The sequence below is a fragment of the Hylobates moloch genome, unplaced genomic scaffold, assembly GCF_009828535.3.
Source record: "Hylobates moloch isolate HMO894 unplaced genomic scaffold, HMol_V3 SCAFFOLD_2, whole genome shotgun sequence".
Lineage (NCBI taxonomy): Eukaryota > Metazoa > Chordata > Mammalia > Primates > Hylobatidae > Hylobates > Hylobates moloch.
The window spans coordinates 166,912,600-166,938,289 of record NW_026652277.1 but is presented as its reverse complement, the minus strand read 5'-3'; the positions used below and the strand labels follow the sequence as shown (position 1 = coordinate 166,938,289).

The following is a 25,690-nucleotide window of genomic DNA, read 5'->3' as shown; positions in this document are numbered from 1 at the left end:
GCAGCTGGCATTGATCAACAGAAGGGGCCCAATTCTTCTCCATGACAACGCCCTACTGCATGTCACACAACCAACACTTCAAAAGTTGAACAAGGCCAGGCGTGGTGGCTCACGCCTGTAGTCCCAGGACTTTGGGAGGCCAAGGCAGGCGGATCACCTGAGGTCAGGAGATCGAGACCAGCTGGCCAGCATGGTGAAACCCTGTCTCTACTAAAAATACAAAAATTAGCTGAGCACGGTGGTGCACACCTGTAATCCCAGCTCCTTGGGAGCCTGAAGCAGGAGAATCACTTGAACCCAGGAGGCAGAAGTTGCAGTGAGCTGAGATAGCACCACTGCACTCCAGCCTGGGCAACAGAGCAAGACTCCATCTCAAAACAAAAAACAAAAACAAAAGTTGAACAAATCAGGCTACAAAGTTTTGCCTCATCCACCATATTCACCTGACCTCTCGCCAACAGACTAACACTTCTTCAAGCATCATGAGAACTTTGTGCAGGGAAATCACAACCGGGATACAGAAAATGCTTTCCAAGAGTTCGTCGAATCCCGAAGCACAGATTTTTATGGTACAGGAATAAGCAAACTCATTTCTCTTTGGCAAAAATGTGTTGATTGTAATGGATCCTACTTTTATTAATAAAGATGTGTTTGAGCCAAGTTATAATTATATAAAATTCATGGTCCAACCACAATTACTTTTCTAGCAACCTAATATTTTTGAATCTCAAATTATCCCAGTTTTTCATACTCAATGTCCAGCATTCAGTAAAAAATTGCCATGCATACCAGGACTAAAAAGTAAGCAAGTGTCCCAGTTTCCTTAGGACTAAGGAATTTCCTGGGATGCAAGACTTGAACTGCTAAAACCAGGCAAGTCCTGAGTGAACTGGGATGGTTGGTCATCCTAAGTCTAAGATCTAAGAGTAAGTGACCAAAAACAAAGAGGAAAAAATGTACAATAACAATAGACTCATGGGTGATCCTGATACTGGCACTGAAAGATATAAACTTTAAAATAACAGTAACTAATATGATCAAGACAATATATGACAAGAATATATTTCTCCAGAGAACCAGAATATAAAGAATCAAAGAGAAATTTCTCCAGAGGACTAGAATTTATAATAATAAATCAAACAGAAATTAAGGCCTTGGCTGGGCTGGTGGCTCACGCCTGCAATCCCAGCACTTTGGGAGGCCAAGGCAGGTAGATTATCTGAGGTCAGGAGTTTGAGACAGCCTGGCCAACATGGTGAAACCTGAATCTACTAAAAATACAAAAATTAGCCAAGTGTGATGGCACACACCTATAACCCCAGCTACTCAGGAGGATGAGGCAGGAGAACTGCTTGAACCCGGGAGGCAGAGGTTGCAGTGAGCCAAGATCACACCACTGCCCTCCAGCCTGGGTGACAGAGTGAGACTTCATCTCAAAAAAAAAAAAGTTGCCTAAAAAGTAAGGCAACTGAAATGAAAAACTCCACAAATTAAATTAACATAAGATCAGACTTAGCTGAAAGGAGGACTGGTAAACTGGAAGATGGGTCAATGGAAAATATTTGGAGTGAAGCACAGAGGAAAAAAAAATGAATGAAAAATAAACAGTATAAGAGACATACAGGGCCAAATACCATGGTTCATGCCTGTAACCCCAGTGCTTTGGGAGGCCAAGGTGGGAGGATTGCTTGAGGCCAGGAGTTCATGACCAGTCTGCACAACATAGTGAGTGCGTGCTACTGCTAAGCCCAAGAGTTCTGGGATGCAGTGAGCTAGGGCTGTGCCACTGCATTCCAGCCTGGGCAATAGAATGAGACCCCCATCTCAGAAAGATGGGAGAGAGAGAAAGAGACAGAGAGAGAGGGACAGAGACATACAGCACATAATGAAAAAGTATATGTTTGGACACTCATAGAGAGAGAAAAATGGGGCAGAAGGTATATTTGAAGAGATAATGGTTAAGAATTTCTAAAGACTAATGAGAAACAATAAACCACAGATTTAAGAGGAAAAATATTTTTAAAAAAACTATACATAGGTACATCATAATAACATTGCTTAAAATCAAAGACAAACAGAAAATCTTAATGGTAGAGAAAAAAAGGATCTGTTACCTATGACGGAATCAACAGTAAGATTTAACCATTTTACTGCCCCCCAGAAATGGTAGAAGCCAGACTTGTTTAATCCAAAAAGAATGATGAAAAGAAGGGGGTAGAGACAGTAACACAGAGCAGGAGAAAAAAGTAGTTACAATAAACTAGAACAGGTTACATACTACAAAAAAAGTCAATGACTGGATTTTTAAAAACATCTGACTGTGCTATTTAGATGAGACACAGCTGAAATATGAATGTACAGAAGGGCAGGAAGAGAAGGGGCCTTCTTTTGCAGGGAGCCAGACAGGGAGGGCTGTGTGAGCGGGAGGGGAAAGGTGGGAATGCCAAGGGCAGACAACTAATAAAAGCTTAACTGAGGGGCTAGGTGCGGTGGCTCACGCCTGTAATCCCAGCACTTTGGAAGGCCAAGGTGAGCGGATCGCTAGAGGTCAAGAGTTCGAGACCAGCCTGGCCAACATGGCGAAACCCTGTCTCCACTAAAAATACAAAAATTAGCTGGGCATGGTGGCACACACCTGTCATCCCAGCTACTTGGTAGGCTGAGGTGGGAGAATCGCTTGAACCCAGGAGGCGGAGGTTGCAGTGAGCTGAGATCGCACCACTGTACTCCAGCCTGGGCAGCTGAGCGAGACTCTATCTCAAAACAAAACAAAACAAAATAAAAAGATTAGCTGAGGTGGGGAGAGAAAAGTGGTAGCTGGAGGGGAATGGAAGATGTTTCATTACAGGAGACTTGAATGTGTTTAACGGTCCAGGTAAGTAGAGGCTGAATGCATAAGAGAGAGGAAGGACAAGCAATAGAATAAGGAACAGAGAAGGCAGGGGAGGGCAGGATCCCAAGTATTGCTGCAGGCATCAGCTTCTTCTACTGTGGGCGGGGAAAGGAGAGTCACTTGGGTGCAAATGCGGTTGGTTAATTTTGCTATCAGGAGGATTGGGAAATTTCAAACTGATTCTTTTCTTTCTTGGTAGAGTAAAAAGGGAGATTTGAGAGTGAGGAGGAAGAGCAGGTTTGAAAAGACTGGAGGAGGTGTGAAATGTTTGTTGTGGAGAGCAAAAAAACTGTGTTAATCAGGAAAAGACATCAGGATTACCGGGCGGTGCTGGGCACAGTTGGACTTGGGAACACAACAGGGCAGGCCTAATCTCCAGCATGCAGGCGTGAGTGTCCCGGGGTTAGGGCTGCCCTGCCATGCACCTTGCTCCTTGGTTGTGCAGCTATTGGTGTGCAGGTAGAAAGAAATTGCACAGCTGAGCTTGTCCAGGTTGGCACCCAGAATTATAAAGCATCCAGGAAGCACTGTCATTACTCATCATTTTATAAGTAGATAAACGAAGGTCAAGGCAGATTGAGTCATGCCCCAAATTGCATCACACATCAGAAGCAGACCTGGAAGTGGACCTGGGCTCCTAAATCTCTGGGCCATAACGTATGCTCATGTCTCTGAGTAGTTCAACCTCTGCATCTGCTGAGCAGGGACAGGGAGGATACACCCTCATAATGAAAGGAGAGCAGAGCACGTTCGTCCATCAAGTGCATTCCTTCCCAGATGACTCATGGCTCCACCACCATCGCCCTGGCAGGGCTCCTGGTTCTGCTTTCTCTGGAGCCAGAACAGAGCCTTTGAGCAGGTTACAAGCTGAATGCAGCAAATGGAGTCAACCAAAAGATGCTGGCCCAGAAGAGCAACCCAAAACTCAGCCTGACTTTTATTAAAGCCATTGGCACAGTCTGGGTTTGAAAGAAAGTCATTCTGGGTAACAGCAAAGGAAAAACTCAAGGCAGGCAGGGAGGCTTCTGCCAGTGACTTTCTCTGAAGGTCACAAATTTATCTCCCGTAACTGCAAGCTAAGTTTCATGCCCTTTTATTTCACAAGGGCAGAAAACTCAGAGTCAACTGAAGCCGCAGCTAAATTAAAAATAATAAATCCGGGTAAGAACACACTGAGAACATTTTTGCAAAGTGGTTAAGATGGTGAGTGATGAGGCCGCACAGCAGCCTTCCAGTGCCCGGCCCTGACACTCAGTGGCTGTGTGATCTTCAGCAATTATCTTACCCTCCAGAGCCTCAGTTTCCTCATCTGGAAAATGGGGATCTATTTCATAGGGTCATGGTGAGGTTCAATCAGTTAACACATGGAAAAAGACTTAGAACCTCATGCCTATGCATGGTAAGCTTAGTGATTATCAGCCTTTAAAAGATGCCACAAAATGTGGATGCCCTTTGTAAGCTGAGCAAATCATTTGATTTTTCATTTCCTTTTTTTTTGCCATGAAATGTATAACAAAAGAACACATATAATGTATAGGGATTAAACAATTATAAAATTAACTTCCACATGCCCACTCTCAGCTTAAGAAAAATAACATCACCAGGACTTCAGAAGCACCCCAGAACGCCGCCCCCCTTATCAAATCCCCTCTCATTCCTGTCTCCAGGAAACACTATTTCAAATTGTCTGTTAATCATCCTTGATTTTCTTGATGGTTTATACTTTTTTTATTTTTTTGAGACAGAGTCTTGCTCTTGTCGCCCAGGCTGGAGTACAATGGCACGACCTTGGCTCACTGCCACCTCTACTTCCCAGATTCAAGCAATTCTCCTGCCTCAGCCTCCCAAGTAGGTGGGATTACAGGCACCTACCACCATGCCTGGCTAATGTTTGTATTTTCAGTAGAATGGGGTTTCACCATGTTGGTCAGGCTGGTCTCAAACTCCTGACCTCAGGTGATCCACCCGCCTTGGCCTCCCAAAGTGCTGAGATTACAGGTATAAGCTACTGCATCCAGCCGATGATTTTATTACGTATGAATATATCCCCCAAACAATCTACTGTTTAGTTTTACCTGATTTTGAAATTTATACAGTTAGAATAATACTGTGTGCACATTCTCCATAATTTAACTTTCTCTTGACATTTTGGTTGTTGACAGTTTTTCTTTTCTTTTTTTTTTTTTTTGAGACAGGAGTCTCGCTTTGTCGCCCTGACTGGAGTGCAGTGGCGTGATCTTGGCTGACTGCAAACTCCGCCTCCCGGGTTCACGCCATTCTCCTGCCTCAGCCTCCTGAGTAGCTGGGATTACAGGCGCCCGCCACAACGCCCGGCTAATTTTTTGTATTTTTAGTAGAGACGTGTTTTCACTATGTTGGCCAGGATGGTCTCGATCTCCTGACCTTGTGATCCACCCGCCTCGGCCTCCCAAAGTGCTGGGATCACAGGCGTGAGCCACCGCGCCGGCCGTTGTTGACAGTTTTTCAAAATTAAAACAATTACAAACAATGCTGTCTGGGACATCTATGTATGCACATTTTGGCCAACATTCATGATAATTTTTAAAGAGTAGTTCCTGTGACTGAAGTTCTTCAACTAAAGAGAACATGTAAAGGCTTTTGGCATCTATTGCTAATTGCCCTCTAGAAAAGTTGTAACAGTTTCTGCTCACCCCGCAGTTTGTAAGAACGCCTGCTACCCTACACCTTACCAACACTGAGCTCTATTATTTTTAAAATTTACTAAAGTGGACAGTCCCAAAATAGCAGCTTGCTTTAATTTTGCACTGATTTGCCTACTTGGGAGGTTAAACGATTTTCCCTATTTGTTGTCTAGATCTGGTTTTATACTTCTGTAATAAGTGGAATTTTAATAAGCTGGGTTTTTTGTTTTTTGTTTTTACTCCAATCCTTGTTTCTCAGAGAATGTAAATATTTCTCAGAAGGGAAGGCAACACCTTTAGCAAGAAGCAATAATCAGTGGTTTGTTTTGTGGGAGTTCAGTTTTCTCAAACAAATGCTGCTTCAGCCTAAAGGGAACAGGTTACGATTAAATGCATAATAACATGATTATAAATTTTAAGGTCACAAATCAGAGAAAACTTTAGAAAAATGGGTGAGAATAGAGAGCCCTACTGAATTTGCACTATGATTTAGTTAGGCATAGTTAATAATTATAAAATTAACATCATCTGTGTGTGTATGTGTAAAATCTGATTAATACTCAAAGTTAATGAGTATATGGGGAATTGCATAATCTCATACGCCACTGATGAGGCTGTTAAAAACAATTTTTTGTTTCCCAACAAAAATTCCCTAAGCAGCAAAGGGACTAAGATGGATTTGCTCACCCCACCTCTCCCTAGGCTAGCATCCTGGTTCCCTGCTTCTGTGTGTGGATTGGCCCCGAGTGAGTGAAGCTGAACCAGGCAGCATGGGTCAGGAAAACTGCTCAACATAAGAGTACAAAATGCCCGTGGGATTTTGTGAAAAGCCTGGACTCGCCGGTATGGACTCCCCAGGGCCCTGGTTTGCATCAGAGTTCTATAGTCAGCTCAGGACCTCAGCAAGTTGCTTTAACCTCTGTGAACCTCAGGTTCCTCATTTGTGAAATGGGATAACAGCACCTTCCATAACAAGATCTTTGTGAGAATAACTGAGCTGTGAAGCACCTGCCTTGGGCTTTCAATAAACGGTAACTATGATTAGGATTAACTCAATCACTCAACAAACATTTATTGAGGCCAGTTGTGTTGGACACAGCTCTTGGGAATTAAGAGTCTAGTGGGGAGGTGACAGATGAGCCAACTCTATAGCATGTCAGGGGTGGTGAGGACATGGATTAACATAGAGCAGGTGGGGAGAGCGGGGCAGGGGGAGCTCCCTGAGAAGGTGGCTTGGAACAAAGCCTTAAAGGAAGCGACTGCATGACATGTGATGTCTGGAGAGGGAAGGGTACAGAAATGCCTGGAGGTGGGATGTGTCTGGGGGTCCCAGCACCAGTGAATGGCCCTGCAGCTGAGTGGAATGAGCAATGGGGTAGGTGAGAGCTGGTGAGGTCGGGGCAGAGTGGCGGGCAGGTCACACAGGATCCCACAGACCATCAGGGGGTGGATCCAAGCCCACGTACTTGGCTATGTGTTGGTTTCTAGGGCTACAAGGATGTGATTCTGGCCCTTGAAGGAGCTTAGAGTCAAATCTAGTGGGACCCTGGGCAGATCAGTGGAAACTGGCCCACTGGCTCTCTGTGAAGGCACAGTCTCATCCCAACCCCTCCACCCCTGTTATAAGTAAAATGTTTATTTAGAAACAGAATGCTTTTTGGTACTATAACATTTGGACAAAACGGTTTTTTTTAAGCAAGGCAATTTTACTTTTTGCAGAAAGGGTGCTTCTTTTTTTTTTTTTTTTTTTCGAGATGGAGTCTCGCTCTGTTGCCTAGGCTGGAGTGCAGTGGCGTGATCTCGGCTCACTGCAAGCTCCACCTCCCGGGTTCACGCCATTCTCCTGCCTTAGCCTCCCGAGTAGCTGGGACTAAGGGCACCCGCCATCACGCCTGGCTAATTTTTTTGTATTTTTAGTAGAGACGGGGTTTCACCGTGTTAGCCAGGATGGTCTGGATCTCCTGACCTTGTGATCCGCCCGCCTCAGCCTCCCAAAGTGCTGGGATGACAGGTGTGAGCCACCGCGCCCAGCCGAAAGGGTGCTTCTTGCAGATGGAACAATGGCGAGAGCACACTTGAACAATGGAGGGAAGAAATTTTTATCCTTTACGCAGCTTGGCCTTGCTACGGTGTCTTGTTTCCACTGGCTGGAGCCAGACTTTACAATTTAAATTAAAACCTGACTGGCTAATAACTTAAAACTTTTAAAAATAGGTATAGGCGGCCAGGCACGGTGGCTCACGCCTGTCATCCCAGCACTTTGGGAGGCTGAGGAGGGCGGATCACTAGGTCAGGAGACCATCCTGGCTAACACAGTGAAACCCCGTCTCTACTGAAAATACAAAAAAATTAGCCGGGTGTGGTGGTGGGCGCCTGTGGTCTCAGTTACTGGGGAGGCTGAGGCAGGAGAATGGCGTGAACCTGGGAGGCAGAGCTTGCAGTTAGCTAAGGTCGGGCCACTGCACTCAAGCCTGGGTGACAGAGCGAGACTCTGTCTCAAAAAATAAAAAATAAAAAATAAAGTATATACAATAGAGAATAAAGGAAAACAGAAAGTTGCTTGTGAAAGGACTTAGAAAAGTAATAATATTTCCAAATAAGGAAGAGGCATAGGCTGCGAGCTGTATGTGCCTGTGAGCATATTCAGCACAAATATCTTGGTTAAAGTACAAGAACACAGAACGTACTTATTTCTCTATATCTAACAGCTACACAGGATAGGGCTTAACAAAGAGTTATTAGCACAAAGCAAGGAGGCTTGAAGGAAGTTAGTCTTTAAAAGAAATTATTATTTTTAACATTATTATTATTACCAGAAGGGAAACTGAAGAGGAAACTTTTTACTTTCTACATTCCCTCCTTTTGATTTTATAGTGTTTTTTTTCCCTTTTTAAACTTTTTAAATATATTTTGGCTTAGCTGTTTTGCTTGAGTTTTTAAAAGAGAGTTTTTTTGGTTGATGAAATGCCAGGGTAAATAAAAGGGATAGCCAATTGAACTACAGCATAAGTACTGCTTTAATTATTTGGCAGAGTGTCTAGTAAAAGTTTTTTTATAATACTAACATACGTTCACTTGGGGATGAATAAGGGTGGACTGATGGGTTAGCTCTTGGAAGTGCCTGACGTTACTGCATCCTATTAAGTCTTTAAGGTACGCCAAATTTTTCCTTCGTCATTGGAGACATGAGGTAAAACTGGTCTTGGAAGATGGAGGCTGGATGGCCCTTGAGGGCTGACCTGCAGGGTACTGCACTTTAGGAAACAGCAGAGAGAGTCTGGCATAGTTTACTATCCTAGGCTGTGGGATTTTGAAAAGCACCTACTATGCAGTCTATGTCTTGTCGATTAGAGGACTATCCGAGTGGAAAGGGGACAACCTGGGCCTCTGGCCTACCGTGTGCACAAGCCTAACAGTCGCTTTTATTTAGAGTGCGGATGGAATATTTCATCCATTTTAGCCAGGCATTTATATTTTGATACCTTGTCTTCGTTGCTATTGTTTGCCTTAGGTTTTTTACTGTTACCATAGAGACTTCGGTCTTGTCCTTGTGCTTGGGAGGAGTGATTGATGGAGTGGTTGAAGGAGACTGACAGCTAGGAGTAATTCTTTTGGTGAAATGGATATATGGATTTAAGGACTGACGAAGACCTGTGGAAGCAGTCTATTTTAAACCTTTAGTGTTGTCTAGGACATTAGACTAAGCAGAACATAGAGATTTTGTTTCAGAAGGACAAGAGTCTGATTTTTACTAATGCAGCTACTACTCTCTGGATTACTAGTATTCTTACAGGAACTTACTATGTCTTCCTAATTTGAGGAAGTCCAAGAGGGACAGAGATATTTTTCTGAAGTAGTAAGCTGTTTTTGGTTATGTAAATCTTTATAAGGCATAATTAAACAGGCATTAAAAGTAATAACTTGAGGTGAGTTAGATTTAGTTATGTTGGCCAGGCGCAGTGGCTCACGCCTGTAATCCCAGCACTTTTGGAGGCCAAGGCGAGTGGATCACGAGGTCAGGAGATCAAGATCATCCTGGCTAACACAGTGAAACCTCATCTCTACTAAAAATACAAAAAATTAGCCAGGCGTGCTGGCGGGCACCTGTAGTCCCAGTTACTCGGGAGGCTGAGGCAGGAGAATGGCGTGAACCTGGGAGGCAGAACTTGCAGTGAGCCAAGATCGCGCCACTGCACTCCAGCCTGGGCGACAGAGTGAGACACCATCTCAACGACAACAACAACAACAACAACAACAAAAATTAGTTATAAGATGGGAAGTAAAGGGAAGAAAAGAAAAAGAGAGATAACTTTGGAACAATGGCTCATGATTCTGAAGGTGATGATGCTTTTTTGACTTGGGTATGATGTGTCCATCCTTTTTGTGCTGTGCAAAGGCAGTCTTGGTGGTTAGCAGCACAAGGTAGGGTCCTTCTAGGCTGGCTTGAGTTTTTTTTCTTTTTCTTTTTTGATGAGGACGTGGTCCCCAGGCTGGTGCTGGTGTGCTGGAAATTCTAGGGGTAGTACCTGTGCTAAAAGACTTTTAGTTTTGTTTGTTTGGTTTTTGAGATGGAGTTTCGTTCTGTGGCCCAGGCTGGAGTACAATAGTGTGATCTCGGCTCACTGCAACCTCTGCCTCCCGGGTTCAAGCTATTCTCCTGCCTCAGCCTCCCGAGTAGCTGGGATTACAGGTGCCCACCACCACGTCCGGCTAATTTTTTGTATTTTTAGTACAGACGTGGTTTCACTATGTTGGCCAGGATGGTCTCAATCTCCTGACCTCGTGATCCACCCACCTCAGCCTCCCAAAGTGCTGGGATTACAGGCGTGAGCCACCGTGCCCGGCCCGAGTATCTTTTTCACTACTGGAGGTTTGTGTGATGTTTAATCTCTCCCCTAATGGGGACTTTTCACCTCTTTTTAACCTTTAAGACACCCCAACTAAGGAATACTTCACCACCCCCCCCCCAACCCGCCCCCCCCCCCAGGGCATTCTTGGTTTTGTTTGTTTGGTTTTTGAGACAGAGTCTCGCTCTGTCACCCAGGCTGGAGTGCGGTGGCTCAATCTCGGCTCACTGCAAGCTCCGCCTCCCGGGTTCACGCCATTTTCCTGCCTCAGCCTCTCTGAGTAGCTGGGACTACAGGCGCCCGCCACCACGCCTGGCTAATTTTTTTGTATTTTTAGTAGAGACGGGGTTTCACCGTGGTCTCGATCTCCTGACCTCGTGATCCGCCCGCCTCGGCCTCCCAAAGTGCTGGGATTACAAGCGTGAGCCACCGCGCCCGGCCCCAGAGGCTTTTCTTTCTTCAGTCCTAAGGAATGCTTTACCGACCCTGCGGTTTCTCTTACCTTGGTTATGTCCTAAACAAGGAATGCTTTACCGCCCCCCGGCTTTTCTTTCCTTAGTCCTGACCACCAAGGAAATACTTTACCAGCTCCTCCGGTATTTCCTTCCTTGTCTTATGCATGAGGTTACCTGGTCCACGTGGTATGTGAGGACCCTTTACTCCAGGTTACCAGCTGCTTTCTTTCTGCGTTGCTGAGAGTCCAGGTTTATTTGTCAAACGGGGTGGGTCTCGATTCCTTACCCCAGAGGCCACCGCAACGAGGCAGTGGGGCAACTCCTCATGAGAGAGGACTAGAGACCGCCCCTGGAGGAGTGTATCCCCATACGGGCCACCATTTTGTTATAAGTAAAATGTTTATTTAGAAACAGAATGCTTGTTCCTTAGTACAATAAGGAAAAATTAGCATTTAGACAAAAAGTTTTTTTAGCAGGGCAATTTTACTTTCTGCAGAAAGGGTGCTCCTCACAGATGGAACGATGATGAGAGCACACCTGAACAATGGAGGGAAGCAATTTTTATCCTTTATGCAGCTTGTCCCCGCTACTGTGTTTTGTCTCCACCAGCTGGAGCCAGACCTTACAATCTAAAACCTGACTGGCTAATAATTTAAAACTTTTTAAAATAGGTATAGGCAATAGAGAACAAAGGAAAAGAGGAAGTTGCTTGCAAAAGGACTTAGAAAAGTAGTACTTCCAAATAAGGAAGGGGCATAGGCTGCAAGCTGCAACGTGCCTGTGAACACGTTCAGCACAAATATCTTGGTTAAAGTACAAGGACATAGAATGTACTTATTCCTTTATATCTAACAGCTACATAGGACACCTGTAATCTTTGGAGGCCAAGATGGGGGATCAGAGGTCAGAATCAAAACCATCCTGGTAACACAGTGAAACCTGTCTCTAAAAAAGTGGCGGACGCCTGTAGTCCCAGCTACGCAGAAGGCTGAGGCAGGAGAATGGCGTGAACCCCGGGGGGCGAAGCCTGCAGTGAGCCAAGATCGCGCCACTGCACTCCAGCCTGGGCGACAGCGAGACTCTGTCTCAAAAAAAAAAAAAAAAGAAAGAAAGAAAGTAAAGTACACTTGGAAAGGGGCTAAGCAGGCAGCTTGAAAGATCCAAGTATCCACATGTTGAAATGTAATCGCCAACATGATAGTATGAAGAGGTGGGGCCTCTGGGAATGGAATAAGTCATGAGGGCGGGGCTCTAGTGAATGGGATTCAGGCCTTTATAAAAGAGGCTGCACACAGCACTGGACCCTCTTGCCCTTCCATCCTTTTCACCATGTGAAGAAGACACTTAGATGGAGCCATCTATGAGGAACAGACCACCAGACACCAGTCCTGTCCATGCCTTGAGATCCTGAACTTTCCAGTGTCTAGGATCATGAAAAATAAATTTCTATTGTTTATAAATTACCCAGCCTGTGATATTTTGTTATAGCAACATGGATGGACTAACACAAGTGTTCATTGAAGCATCATGGCCCCTCATCTAAGAATCCATCTATTGTACCATGCATCACAATTCTAGGCAAAAAGTAAACACTCAATGTTTTTTGTTTGTTTTCTGAGACAGAGTCTCGCCCTATTGCCCAGGCTGGAGTGCAGTGGCGTGATCTTGGTTCACTGCAAGCCCCACCTCCCGGGTTCACTCCATCCTCCTGCCTCAGCCTCCTGAGTAGCTGGGACTACAGGCGCCTGCCATCAAGCCTGGCTAATTTTTTGTGTTTTATTTATTTATTTTTTTAGTAGAGACGAGGTTTCACCATGTTAGCCAGGATGGTCTCGATCTCCTGACCTCGTGATCCACCCGCCTCGGCCTCCCCAAGTGCTGGGATTACAGGCGTGAGCCACTGCACCCGGCCTTAATGTTTTTTAATAAACAAATGAATGAACGAATGAATTAAAATGCCTACCTATACACAGAGAGTACATTTAAAACATCACAAAGCAATCTTGAAAAAGAAGAACCAAATTGGAAGACTTATAGTATCCACCTTCAAGACTTACTATAAAGTTACAGTACTCAGAATAGTGTGGTCTTGGCATAAGGATAGACGAAGAGATCACTGGCGCAGAACAGAGTCCATAAGGAGATCCACACTTATGTGGACATTTGATTTCCAACCAACATGCCGAAGTCACTGGGGGATATAATAGTCTTTTTTTTTTTTTTTCTTTTAAACAAATGGTACTAGGCTGACTAAATATCCATACGGAAAAAAATGAGCCCCAATCTCTACCTTACACCATTCACCCACACACAAAAATAGTAATGAGCTGGAGCACAGCCCTGAATGTAAAAACTAAACTTTTCTAAATTTCTAGATGAAAACATGGGAGAATATCTTCATGACTTGCGGATGGACGCGACAGACTTAACCGTAAAAGAACATGCTGCCAAATCAGACTTCATCAAAATTAAAAACACACAAAATCAAAAGACACCAATATTTATTACTCTCTATATGTATGAAAATGTTCACCATAAGATGTAAAAAAGAAAACCACTCTCAAAGTATAGCAAGGGTTTCCCCAAATCCCAACCTAAGTAAAATATCACTTCCAAGTTCTATTGTCACATTCCAGTTTCTCTCACAAGGTGACAGCTCATCCCTCCCCTTGTCTACTGATGTCATAACCATGCCACACATATCAAGAATACTTGGGGTTGGGGACAGTGGCTCATGCCTGTAATCCCAGCTACTCGGGAGGCTGAGGCAGAATTGCTTGAACTTGGGAGGCGGAGGTCGTGGTGAGCTGAGATCGTGCCACTGCACTCCAGCCTGGGCAACAGAGGGAGACTTCATCTCAAAAACAAAACAAAACAAAAAAGAGTACTTGGATGAGGCACGCACATGAGAACGGCCCTGGAAGGTGAGTGGGTGGCCTTGAGGCCTGGTGGGTGAAGAGTCCCTCCACAACAGTTTTCCCGCCAGGCCCAGCTATGTCCATCCTTATAAGGTAAAAACCTCAGAAGGATGCCTTCTTCCTAATAAACCCTCATGGCCAAACACCTGTTTGACCCATTTAAAAGGAAGAATGAAAGTTCTAGGCCGGGTGCGGTGGCTCATGCCTATAATCCCAGCACTTTGGGAGGTCGAGGCAGGCAGATCACTTGAGGTCAAGAGTTCAAGACCAGCCTGGCCAACATGGTGAAACTCATCTCTACTAAAAGTACAAAAATTAGCCAGACATGGTGGTGGGCACCTGTAATCCCAGCTACTCAGGAGACAGGCATGACAGTCATTTGAACCAGGAGGCGGAGGCTGTAGTGAGCTGAGATGGCACCAGCCTGCACTCCAGCCTGTGCAACACAGCAAGACTCCGTCTCAAAAAATAAATAAATAAAATTAAAATAAAGTTCAGCCGGGCACAGTGGCTCACGCCTGTAATCCCAGCACTTTGGGAGGCCGAGGCGGGCAGATCATGAGGTCAGGAGATCGAGATCATCCTGGCTAACAAGGTGAAACCCTCTCTCTACTAAAAATACAAAAAAATTAGCTGGGCATGGTGGCGGGCACCTGTAGTCCCAGCTACTCGGGAGGCTGAGGCAGGAGAATGGCATGAACCTGGGAGGCAGAGCTTGCAGTGAGCTGAGATCGCGCCACTGCACTCTAGCCTGGGTGACAGAGCGAGACTCTGTCTCAAAAAAAAAAAAAAAAAAAAAAAAGACAGCTCAACCTAGGAACACGATGTTAACAGAAGAGATCTGTCATTATGCAAACAGTACGGCACTCTGAACAGACACTGAAAACAGCTCTTATCTCAAAGAACCCAGGCCTTGTGTCACAGTATGGGAAATTAGATGCTGGGGAAAACAGTGCTGAATGAACGAAGGCTTCCAGCCAGCCAGTGATCTCTTTGGACCCATTACTTTGCATTCCCAATCATATTAGATCACTTCCCATCCAGAGGCTCCCCAAGACTTTGAACAACTTCAGTGGCCCTTACAGAAAGACTCTCTCTCCAGACAAATGCGGTACTTATATTCAGTCTGCTAGATCTCTAGGAAACACCAGAATTATCAATGAAGAATCTATTAAATGGCTCAAGGCCTACTGGGAGACATACTTCTATGGCTTGAGAGCAAAAGTCCTAGAACTGGTTCCTGTTTCTGCAATGAGGTGTTCCTTTAGAGTCAATGATAATTCACAAACAAAGCTTACAAGTTCATGCAGGGGACATCTTGAAGTTCTTAAAAAAGAAGAAACCTGAAGACGCCTATGCGGTGGAGATAACAATGATTGATCTTTACCCAAGAGACTCCTGAAATTTTGTCTTTGGACAGGCCTCTTTGACAGATGGTGTAGGGATATTCAGCTTTGCTAAGTATGGCAGTGATTTTTATAGCTTGTGCTATGAAGGCAAAGGGAGGAAGTGCCAGAAAACATCTTCGACTGACTATTCAATTTCTGATAACTATTACATTCTGGAAAGAACTAGTGTTCCACTACATTGATCCTGTAAGATTTTAACCCATGAGACTGGACACACATGTGGACTGCGACACTGTCAGTGGCTTGCATGCCTAACGCAAGGCTCCAACCACTGGGAAGAAGCTGACTGGCGCCCTCTTGCCATATCTGTTTACACGAGTTGCAGAATGCTGCATTGCAGAAAGCTACAAAGCACTGGTGGAGTGGATTGATAATGAATCTGCTGACACACTTGGAGTAACTCCAAAACACAGGCCTGAGGATAATGCAACTTTACTAAAACCTGTGGAAGCCTTTAAGGAATCGAAGGATGGATAATAAAATGCCTTGCTGTTCTCCAAATGTAAGGACCTTCAAATAGGAGTAATTGAAATAACTACTTGTACATTAAGCTTTCAAAAAAAAAAAAAAAAAAAAAAAAAACCACTGGAATGAGACTCACGTGTCTAAAACCTCCAGAGAATATGGTACTGGGTGCCGGACTGGATGGTAGATTCTGTTGCTTCAAAATAGGGTTAGTAGAGCATTTGGGATCCTCTTGATTGAGAGGTTTCAGAATATTTGGTGCACTGACCTTCTGGAGAAGGAAAAACAAAAATTAACATTATAGTCTCCATCCCAGTTAGGTTTTGTTCAAATGTGGTGACTTCAAGCATCTATGACTTGATGTTACTAACATGCAAACTTCTCAGTAGGAGGACACACCTGCATTTGGTAAATGTGTGCGTGCACACACACGCATACACGCACGCGCGCACACACACAGGGCCCAGAAACAGACAACATCCAGTTGGGAGAGTCATGAACAGTGATGGGTGGATGACTCACGGATTAGTAAAAGTCTTAAAGAAGTCCAAATTTTAGCCTTAATAAATGGTCCTGGCATTTAATCACTTGATATATAATAATTAGCCTGATAAGCAGAGTTTTAGCTCTAAGATGCTTATAAAAAGGGAAAAATCAAAATATGTCTCTAAATTTTCTAAAAATACTTTGCTAATAGTTGATGCTTTTAAAATTTTTTCTTTCTTTTTTTGAGACGGAGTCTTGCTCCGTCACCCAGGCTGGAGGCTGGAGTGCAGTGGCACAATCTTGGCTCACTGCAGCCTCCGTCTCTCGGGTTCAAGCGATTCTCCTGCCTCAACCTCCCAAGTAGCTGGGACTACAGGCATGTGCCACCACACCTGGCTAATTTTTGTATTTTTAGTAGAGATGGGGTTTCACCATGTTGGTCAGGCTGACCTCAAACTCCTGACCTCAAGTGATCCACCTGCCTCAGCCTTCCAAAGTGCTGGGATTACAGGCGTGAGCCACCACACACAGCCAAGCTGACACTTCTATGATGTATACGGTTGTGTTTTCCAATATGGTAGTCACTAGCCACATATGACTACTTAAATTAATTGAAAGCAAACAAAATTAACTTCTCAGTTGCACTAGACCCATTTCAAATGCTCCGTGGCCACATACAGCCCTGGGCATTGTGTGGACAGCTCACATAAAGATCATTCCCATCCCTGCAGAAAAGTTCCATTGGACAGTGCCTGCAGAGCGCAATAAACACAACGGGCAAGGTGGGAAAACCTCTTAATGACTGAAAATATACAGTTTCCAAGTGGCGACTTTAGCTTATGGTGCTGGGTTGAAAGCAGAACTCAGAAATACAACAGTTGCCCCACAGTCATAATTTTCAGGAAGTAAATACTAAGTGATAGAATATGATAGAACAAATGAAAGGATTACCTCCAAATTATTTATGCTTTCCATCCCCAGAATGCCAACTTAATTCCTACAGACATTTATTTGTTAAGCAACATTATATTCACACCACCACGCTAAATTCTGGGGGCTGGAAGAGTAGAAGGGGAGGAAGAGAGAAGAGAATATGAAACATCCTCCAAGGGCTCACTAGCTAATAGAAAGACAGACACCATTCAAATAGAAGCACCAGCCAGGTCAATGGGAAAGAGGCCAGGGAGAGTTTATCCAGCATGCAAGCCTCTAGGATGGTCTTCAGTGGGGCTGCAATCGTCCAAGAGCATGCTGAGGCTGGCTGGGGTAAGCCTGAGAGGGAAGGCCTTCCACCTGGAGCAGCTGGTGACGGTTAAACAGAAACATCCTAGACCTACAGACACGTGGACACAGATCGCGAACACAGGGGACGTGTGATGTTGTCTGAGGGGACACTAAAGGTGTGACAGAAGTGTCAATCAAAGCCACAGCGAAGGAGCCAGAGGCTGGAAGAGCCAGAAGATCCAATGAGAGGGGTTCAAGAATGAAGGTGTGCCAGAGGAAAAAGTAGGAGAAAAAGCTTACCTGCAGTTAAAGAAAGGCACATTTTAAATAACTGCCTATTAGATTGGCAAATGTTAAGAATGATAAAGTTGAGTTTTACTAGATGAAGAGTGTCCTGGAGATGGATGGTGGTGACAGGTGCACAACATTAGGAGTGTTTTCAATGCCACGAATTATACACTTAAAATGGCATAGATGGTAAGTCTTATGTGTATTTTACTCTAATAAACATTTTGAGGGAAAAAAAAGGTACAAAGTTGAATGCTGGCAAGAGTGCTGGAAAACAGGTGGCTCTGCCCTGCCAGTGGTCAGGTAAACTGAGTCAACCTCAGTGGAGAGCAACTCCACAGCATGAACTAAAAGCCTCAAAAAGTAGCTGTTAGGCCGGGCGTGGTGGCTCACACCTGTAATCCCAGCACTTTGGGAGGCTTAGGCGGGTGGATCACGAGGTCAGGAGATTGAGACCATCCTGGCGAACACGGTGAAACCCTGTCTCTACTAAAAATATAAAAATTAGCCAGGCATAGTGGCACATGCCTGTAGTCCTAGCTACTCAGGAGGCTGAGGCAGGACAATCACTTGAACCCGGGAGGCGGAGGTTGCAGTGAGCTGAGGTCGTGCCACTGCACTCCAGCCTTGGCGACAGAGCAAGACTCTGTCTCAAAAAAAAAAAAAAAAAAAGTAGCTGTTAAAAAGGAATAGCTGGCCGGGCACAGTGGCTCGCACTTGTAATCTCAGCACTTTGGGAGGCCGAGGCTGGCAGATCGCCTGAGGTTAGAAGTTCAAGACCAGACCAGCCTGGCCAACATGGAGAAACCCTGTCTCTACTAAAAATACAAAAATTAGCTGGGCGAGGTGGCGCATGCCTGAGTCCTAGCTACTCCAGAGGCTGAGACAGGAGAATGGCGTGAACCCGGGAGGCGGAGGTTGCAGTGAGCCCAGATTGCTCGCTCCACTGCATTCCAGCCTGGCTGAAAGAGCGAGACTCCACTCAAAAAAACAAAACAAAACAAAACAAAACAAAAAAAAACAGAAAAGAGAGAAAATCTTTTTCCTCCACCTCTGTCCTCAGTTCCCCTCCCCAGAAAGAGCCCCTCCTGACGGTTTTTAGACATCCTTCCTGTTTAACAGGTGCATGTTTTTATGGCCTATATAGGTCAATATTGTCCATTCATAACACATACAATGAAATCCCAGTGGAATGCACAGGAGAGGTGAGAATTCACTTGGTGAAGAATTCTGGCCCACATGCTTCAGTGAGCATTTTAGAAGGGGGTTTTCAGAACATGTGGTTCAAACTTAACAGTCAGAGAAGTGGTGTGGGAAAGATCCTGAGCTGTCTTCTCAGTTAACATCCCCAAGTCAGAGCGTGGTTTTAAGGTGGGAGGATCACTTGAGCCCAGGAATTCAAGACCAGTCTGGGCAACATGGTAAAACCCTATCTCTAGAAAAAATACAAAAATTAGCTGGGCAGAGTGGTGTACCCCTGTAGTCCCAGCTACTCCGGGGGTGCTGAAGTGGGAGGATCACCTTAGCCCAGGAGGTTGAGGCTACAATGAGCCGTGTTTGCACCACTACACTCCAGCCTGGGTGACAAAGTAAGACCCTGTCTCAAAAAAAAGAAAGAAAGTTATCTACTACTTCTGTGCCTCAATGTAGCCACTTGCAAGGTGCCCGGGCACCAGCATCCCCTACTTCCAAAGCAGGGCCACTGTGTTCTATAATTAACGTTGACAAGATGCTCCAACAAGCTCTGATGAAAATGAGAGGAATTTTGGTGAGCTCCCCAGCTAAGGCATGTATAACTGCAGTCTGACGAATGTTCTATTTAAAGATGTACTCCTGGGCCAGGCGCAGTGGCTCACACCTGTAATCCCAGCACTTTGGAAGGCTAAGGCAGGTGGATCGATTGAGCTCAGGAGTTTGAGACTAGCATAGGCAACACAGCAAAACTCCGTTTCTACTAAAAATCCAAAAATTAGCTGGGTGTGGTGGTGCATGCCTGTAATCCCATCCACTCAAGAGGCTGAGGCATGAAAATCACTTGAACTGGGGAGGGAGAGGTTGCAGTGAGCCGAGATTATGCCATCATACTCCAGCCTGGGCAACAGAATGAGACTCTGTCTCAAAAATAAATGAAAATAAATAAATACAGATGTACTCCTTATATTTCAACCCAATAGTTATTTAGCATTTATAGATCATACTATCATTGCTGAGTACTTTGTAAACATTTGGCTAAACTGTCTCTTAAAACAGCCCTATCTGGCTGGGGGTGGTGGCTCACACCTGTAATCCTAGCACTTTGGGAGGCCTAGGTGGGAGGATTGCTTGAGCCCAGGAGTTTGAGACCAGCCTGGGTAACACAGAGACCTCATCTCTACTAAAAATAAAAAAACAAAAAAAAAATCAGCCAGGCCTGGTGCCATATCCCTGTAGTCTCAGCTATTTGGGAGGCTGAGGTGGGAGGATCACTTAAGCCTGGGAGATCGAGACTACAGTGACCCATGATAGCACCACTGCACTCCAGCCTGGGCAAGAGCGAGACTTGGTCTCAAAATGAAGCAAAGAAACCAACCCAGCCACATCCTCAATTAAGGTGGGGAGAGAGAAGGCCTGCAGAAAGTTGGAAGCATTCCTGCCAAGAGCATGGCTGAGAAGCTGACACACGCATAACAATATCTACTTGGATCGGCTCTCTCCCCACCATCTCCCCTGCACCCCACCACTCCTATCCCTGAGCTCCCTTAGCCCTTCAGACAACCCCGGCCAGGCTCTGGGCCATGTGCATGTGCAGCAGGGGAGGGGGTGTGCCGAGGACCCACGGGCCATCCTCGTGCAGAACGCCACAAGCCCAGCCTGTGCTGCGTGGGATGCGCCACCACACAGCACATCACGGTGCAAATGGGAATGTGTCCCACCTCTGGGGCGTGGACAGGGTGTGGCTGGTTTCCGGAGCAGGCTCCACCTAGCTCTTGGTCATCTCTTTGCCCCATCTTTAATGGGGACAGGAATAGTACCAACTTCATAGGGCTGTCTTAAGGATCACAAAGGCTAAATACCTCTGAGGGGCATTATGCTGAGAACAATGCCAGGCATCTGGTTAACCCCAAGTCAGTGTTAGCCTCTGAGTGGTTTCCTGTGACTCAAGCAAGAGAATTACTCACGCTTCCACAATCCCTTCCTGAACCCTCTTTCTTCAGCGGTCGTCGTTTGTCCTTCTTATGGGAACATAGAGTTTAGAATTCAGTCAAATCCCAGGTCTGCTCCTGGCTCTTTCATTCACTGTGTGACATTAGGCACGTTGGTTAACACCTCTCACTAAAACTCAGGTTCTTGATTTTTTTTTTTTCTTTTTGAGACAGAGTTTCACTCTTGTCGCCCAGGCTGGAGTGCAACGGCACGAGCTCGGCTTACTGCAATCTCCGCCTCCTAGGTTCAAGCAAAGATTCTCCTGCCTCGGCCTCCTGAGTAGTTGGGATTACAGACACCCGCCATCACGCCTGGCTAATTTTTGTATTTTTAGTACAGACGGGGTTTTACCATGTTGGCCAGGCTGGTCTCTAACACCTGACCTCAGGTGATCCACCCACCTCAGCCTCCCAAAGTGCTGGGATTACAGGCATGAGCCATGGCGCCCAGCCAATTTTTAAATTTTTAATTTATTATTATTTGAGACAGGGTTTCACTCTGCCACCCAGGCTGGAGTGCAGTGGTGCAACCATAGCTTACTGCAGCCTTGACTTCCCGGGCTCAAGCGATCCTCCCACCTCAGTCTCCCGAGTAGCTGGGATTACAGACATGTGCCACCACACCCGGCTGTTTGTATTTTTGTAGAGACAGGGTTTCCCCACATTGCCCAGGCTGGTCTCCAACTCCTTGGCTCAAGCAATCTCCCCACCTCGGCTTCCCAAAGTGCTGGGATTACAGGCATGAGCCACCAGGCTCGGCGGATCTTTATCATGGGAGTAACAATATCTACATCACGGTATTTTTGTGAGAATTAAATGTGATAAAGTAGGTAAGAAAAAATGCTGCCACCATGTGTGGAACACAGGCTTCATATGGTTGCTAACCCTCCCCTCCACCTGTTTCACTAGGAGAAGGAGTGATCCCCGGAGGGAGTTCGGAGGGAGCTTCTGTAGACCCCGGGAAGCTGACAGGAGCTGATACTTGTGTTATAGAATTTCAAACACCTGCCAAATACATTTCAAACTTTCTAGACACCTCGCTCCTAAAGTGTGGCCTGAGAACTTCACAGCATAGACTTTGCCAGATCCCAGGAGTTCACCAAAAATGCATCTGCGGTTCCTCATCTCACGTCCACTCCACAGCTGATTTGGAATCTGCATTTTAAGAGCCCCAGTGACACTGACTCCTATACTCGTAAGAGCTGGGAATCACTGCCCCAGAGTTCAGTTCTCTTTTGGCTACACAACCTTTGGCATGTGACTTAATCTAAACCTCCATTTCTTTACATGTAAAACGGGGCTGCATGCAATACCTACCCTAGAGGGGGGTTATGAAGATAAAATGAGATAGCCTACTTCAGCTATTAGTACAGAGTCCAGCACATCACAGTCAACGCTGGCAATTTAGATAAAATATTTAGATGACTTAGATAGCAAATCAAGATACTACATTATCTCATTAGATATTTACAAAACCTTGTGCTGTGGGCAGAATAGGTATTAATTATCCTCTTCATTTTACAGAGGGGCACACTGGGCTCGAGCGGGAGGCAGGACGTGAACTCTCAAGAGGCTGTGTGCAAGTTCCAGCAGGAGAGGGGGACTGACCTCACACCCTCACCTAAAGGACAGTCTGTCTGGGGACAGCTTGAGTGGAGTCCACAGCCACAGAGAAGGGACACCACTTCTGTCCAGCCTACCAGGGCAGTCACATCAACTCTGCAAGCAACAGCTGGTGGCATCTGCCCAGCCAAGGCACCTCAGCTGAACTAGAATGCAGGTTTTCCCATTCTAAGGTTGGCACTCTCTCATACCCGCAGCGTTCACTCCAGGCTGGGTTAGTCCTGGTGGGAAGGTGGAATAATTATTTCCCTAGAAGCCTTTACTAAGGGAGCTCTCACTTGTGTGGACAGCGGGGGAAGAGCACCCCACAGGCTTGCTCGTGCCTTTACGTTTTCAATAGTTTCCATCAGAGGCCAGCACAGATTTTAACCAAAGGCTGCTGGTCTTGCAGATTCCAGGGCTAACCCGGCAGGTGTGGGCCCTGCAGGAAGCCCTTGGGCTTCGGCGCAGCCTTGAAGCCAGCAGGGAGCTCTGTGGACACAGAGGAGCCTCAGGGGCTTGTGATTAGGTGGAAGCCTTTCCCTGTGCTGAACAGTTTTCCAGACTGACCTTGAATCCTGACCTGCCTTGGGCCAGGCCTGCCCAAATAGAGGCGCTGACTGGTAATTATGTTTTTCTGATGGCTTACTGTTTTTCTATAAAACCAAAGAAAACATAAATCTACAGAGAAGGCAGGCTAGAAAGTTCTGGAAGACAACATGAAGGTGATCAGCATGGAGGCCTTGCGGGGCTCAGGGTACCCTGGTGGTGACGTTGACCGCAGTGTCAGACTGGCTCCGTCTCTCTGTCTGGCCCGCACACTGCCTGGGGCCCGTGGCAGGAAGACGCTTCTCAGAAGTCATATCATTCTGGGATTTGGAGAGCTCTAAAAGGCAAACACAAGGGTTGATGGGTGGGAACAAGCAGCTTTGCTGAGACTTGTGGGAGCCTCTTCTGGGGTTCCCTGAACCCACAGACAGCAGGTCCCAAGGTCCTAAGAGGGCAAAGTGCACATAGGAGCAAGGGCGGCACATTCCCCACCAAGTGCAGAGGCGTTGGGAAGGTGAGCAGACAGTGTGCTGGATCAGGGCAGGAGAGGGCTGGCTTCCTTCAAGGTCCCACTGTGGCCACCCAGGCCATGTTCAGGGTGAGAGGCGAAGCGAAATCGTCCACCCAAGCTCATCTGCGTTCCAGGTCACACATATGCGTGTGTACTCGTCCAAACACGAAGACGGCAGCCCAGCAAACAAGCCAGCTTTCTAGGGGTTCCTTACAAAGATGTTACAACTTAACACCATTTCTTGTGACTTTTTGAAGCGAGGTAAAAATAAGATTTGGGGTGTCCTCATAATTATAATAAGCAAGCCCTGGAAAAATGACTGTAAACAAATTTGTTTCATTTTTACAGTATAATAGTGGTCTAGAATAAAGACGAATAAAGTTTGAAGGAAGGAAGCCACATACAGAAGTGAGAGAACCACCTTGAAGATAATTTCATCCTCCGAAGATGGTTTCATTTTCCCTTGAGAACCCCATTCCTCCAAATGGGGACCTTAAAACTGTCTCTAGAGCTGTGCTGTCCAGTAGAGAGACAATGTAAGTCACACGTACAATTTTAAATTTTACAGTAGCCACATTAAAAAAGTTTAAAAAAAACAGGTAAAATTAACTCTGTTTTATTTACTTATTTATTTTTGAGATGGAGTCTCACTCTTTGCCCAGGATGGAGTGCAATGATGCAATATTGGCTCACTGCAACCTCCGCCTCCTGGGTTCAAGTGATTCTCATGCCTCAGCCTCCCAAGTAGCTGAGATTACAGGTGTGTGTCACCACGCCTGGCTAATTTTTGTATTTTTAGTAGAGACAGGGTTTCACCATGTTGGCCAGGCTGGTCTCGAACTCCTGAGCTCAAGAGATCCACCCACCTTGGCCTCCCAAAGTGCTGGGATTACAGGCTTAAGCCACCATGCCTGGCCAAATTAATTTTAATTCTATATTTAGTTTAACACAATATATCCAAAATATTAAAACATGTCATCAATATTAAAGTTATCCACGAAATATTTTACTTTTGTTGGATTCCGAGTCTCTGACACCCAGTGTGTTCGCTTTGGTAGTGCATCCTGCAGCCCTATTTCAGGGGCTCAAGAGCGACACATGGTTAGAGGCCACTGCAACGGACAGCGTGGCTCTCGACCCCCCAGCTGGCTTTGGATCCACCTCCTCGGGATGTTACTGCATGAATCCTCTATCCTCTCACTATTTATTGGTTCTCTCCCGCCTACACTGCCCAGGAGTGAGTCTTGCAGTGTCTCTTTCCTCTAAAGAGGGAAATTCAACACACGCTCCCCGAAACGGCTGGGGTGTCAAACTTTTCCAACAGGATGCCTCCTAGCCTCCCCTGATAGCAATGCCATCCCCACATCCTCAAGGTGACCATCAAGAAACACTGGGGGATCTTTCTAAGGCCAGCAGCTCGCAAGGCACTAGTACGCACCAGGTCCTCAAAGTGGACAAAGTAAAGGACAGGCTCAGATGGCCCATCCTAGTCTGGGATGTGAGGGGCTCTAATTTCTCAGCCCTTAGGAGGAACTGGGCCCCCAGCAATCTCGCAGTGCCCACCCCAAAGCCTGGGCCTATTTGGGCCATTTAAAGTTCACAGACGAGGGGAGAAGACAAGCCTTCTTGAGAAATTTGGGCTCTAAGAAATAGGCTTATAGGTCAGTATTATTAGGGGACAAAGGATAAGGAAGAGAAAGAAATGCAGATTGCTTCTGAGCAAGGCCAGTTTTCTCATTTCCTCTTCCCCTTTCTAAGGGGAAGATGCTGACATCTTCTAGAAATGTACTGATAATAGACAGAGCTGCAGTCACTCATTTCTTCCCGCTGGTTTGACTTCATTGGGCAGCATCAGCAGCTAGAGGCTGTAATTCTGGGTCAGCTTTCAAAACCCCTCAGGGGCAAAGCCGCCCTTCAGCACCTGGGCCAGTGAAGAGTCTGGGGCCCTCTACAGTCCGTCCGCTCAGAATGAGGCTTCCCTCTGCACCCACCTCCGTGGGGAAACAGGCAGCCAATAAGATAACGGGGCACGAGAAGAAGAGCTCAAAATCCAAAGAAATAGGAGTCAGCACCTACAGGACGCTACGTGTCCTGTGGCAGAGACAGGAGAAGGGTGTGTGTGTGGTCACGTGTCCTGTTCCTGCAGAACCAGGGGAAGCACTCGGGAAAGGTCAGAGGCCAAGTGCCACTCCCAGCAG

The 25,690-nt window shown here is 45.9% G+C and overlaps 2 protein-coding genes and 1 pseudogene across 13 annotated transcripts in view; 2 read left to right on the top strand and 1 right to left on the bottom strand.

Moving 5' to 3' along the window:
- Positions 1-25,690, top strand: part of DYNLT1 (dynein light chain Tctex-type 1) — a 241,327-nt gene that overhangs the window by 138,433 nt on the left and 77,204 nt on the right. The window lies entirely within an intron of this gene.
- The window catches only part of SYTL3 (synaptotagmin like 3), a 117,672-nt gene that overhangs the window by 22,310 nt on the left and 69,672 nt on the right, over positions 1-25,690 (bottom strand). For 10 of the 11 annotated variants that reach the window (XM_058435639.1, XM_058435638.1, XM_058435641.1 and 7 more), the window contains 2 exons: positions 23,194-23,318; positions 15,787-15,921 (listed from right to left, as the gene is read on the bottom strand). In XM_058435639.1, coding sequence (XP_058291622.1) covers positions 15,787-15,921; positions 23,194-23,318 — 260 coding nt within the window. The remainder of the gene's footprint in view (positions 1-15,786; positions 15,922-23,193; positions 23,319-25,690) is intronic. The other variant, XM_032161575.2, reaches the window with a different exon arrangement.
- On the top strand, positions 13,751-15,691 carry LOC116474444 (archaemetzincin-2-like; annotated as a pseudogene).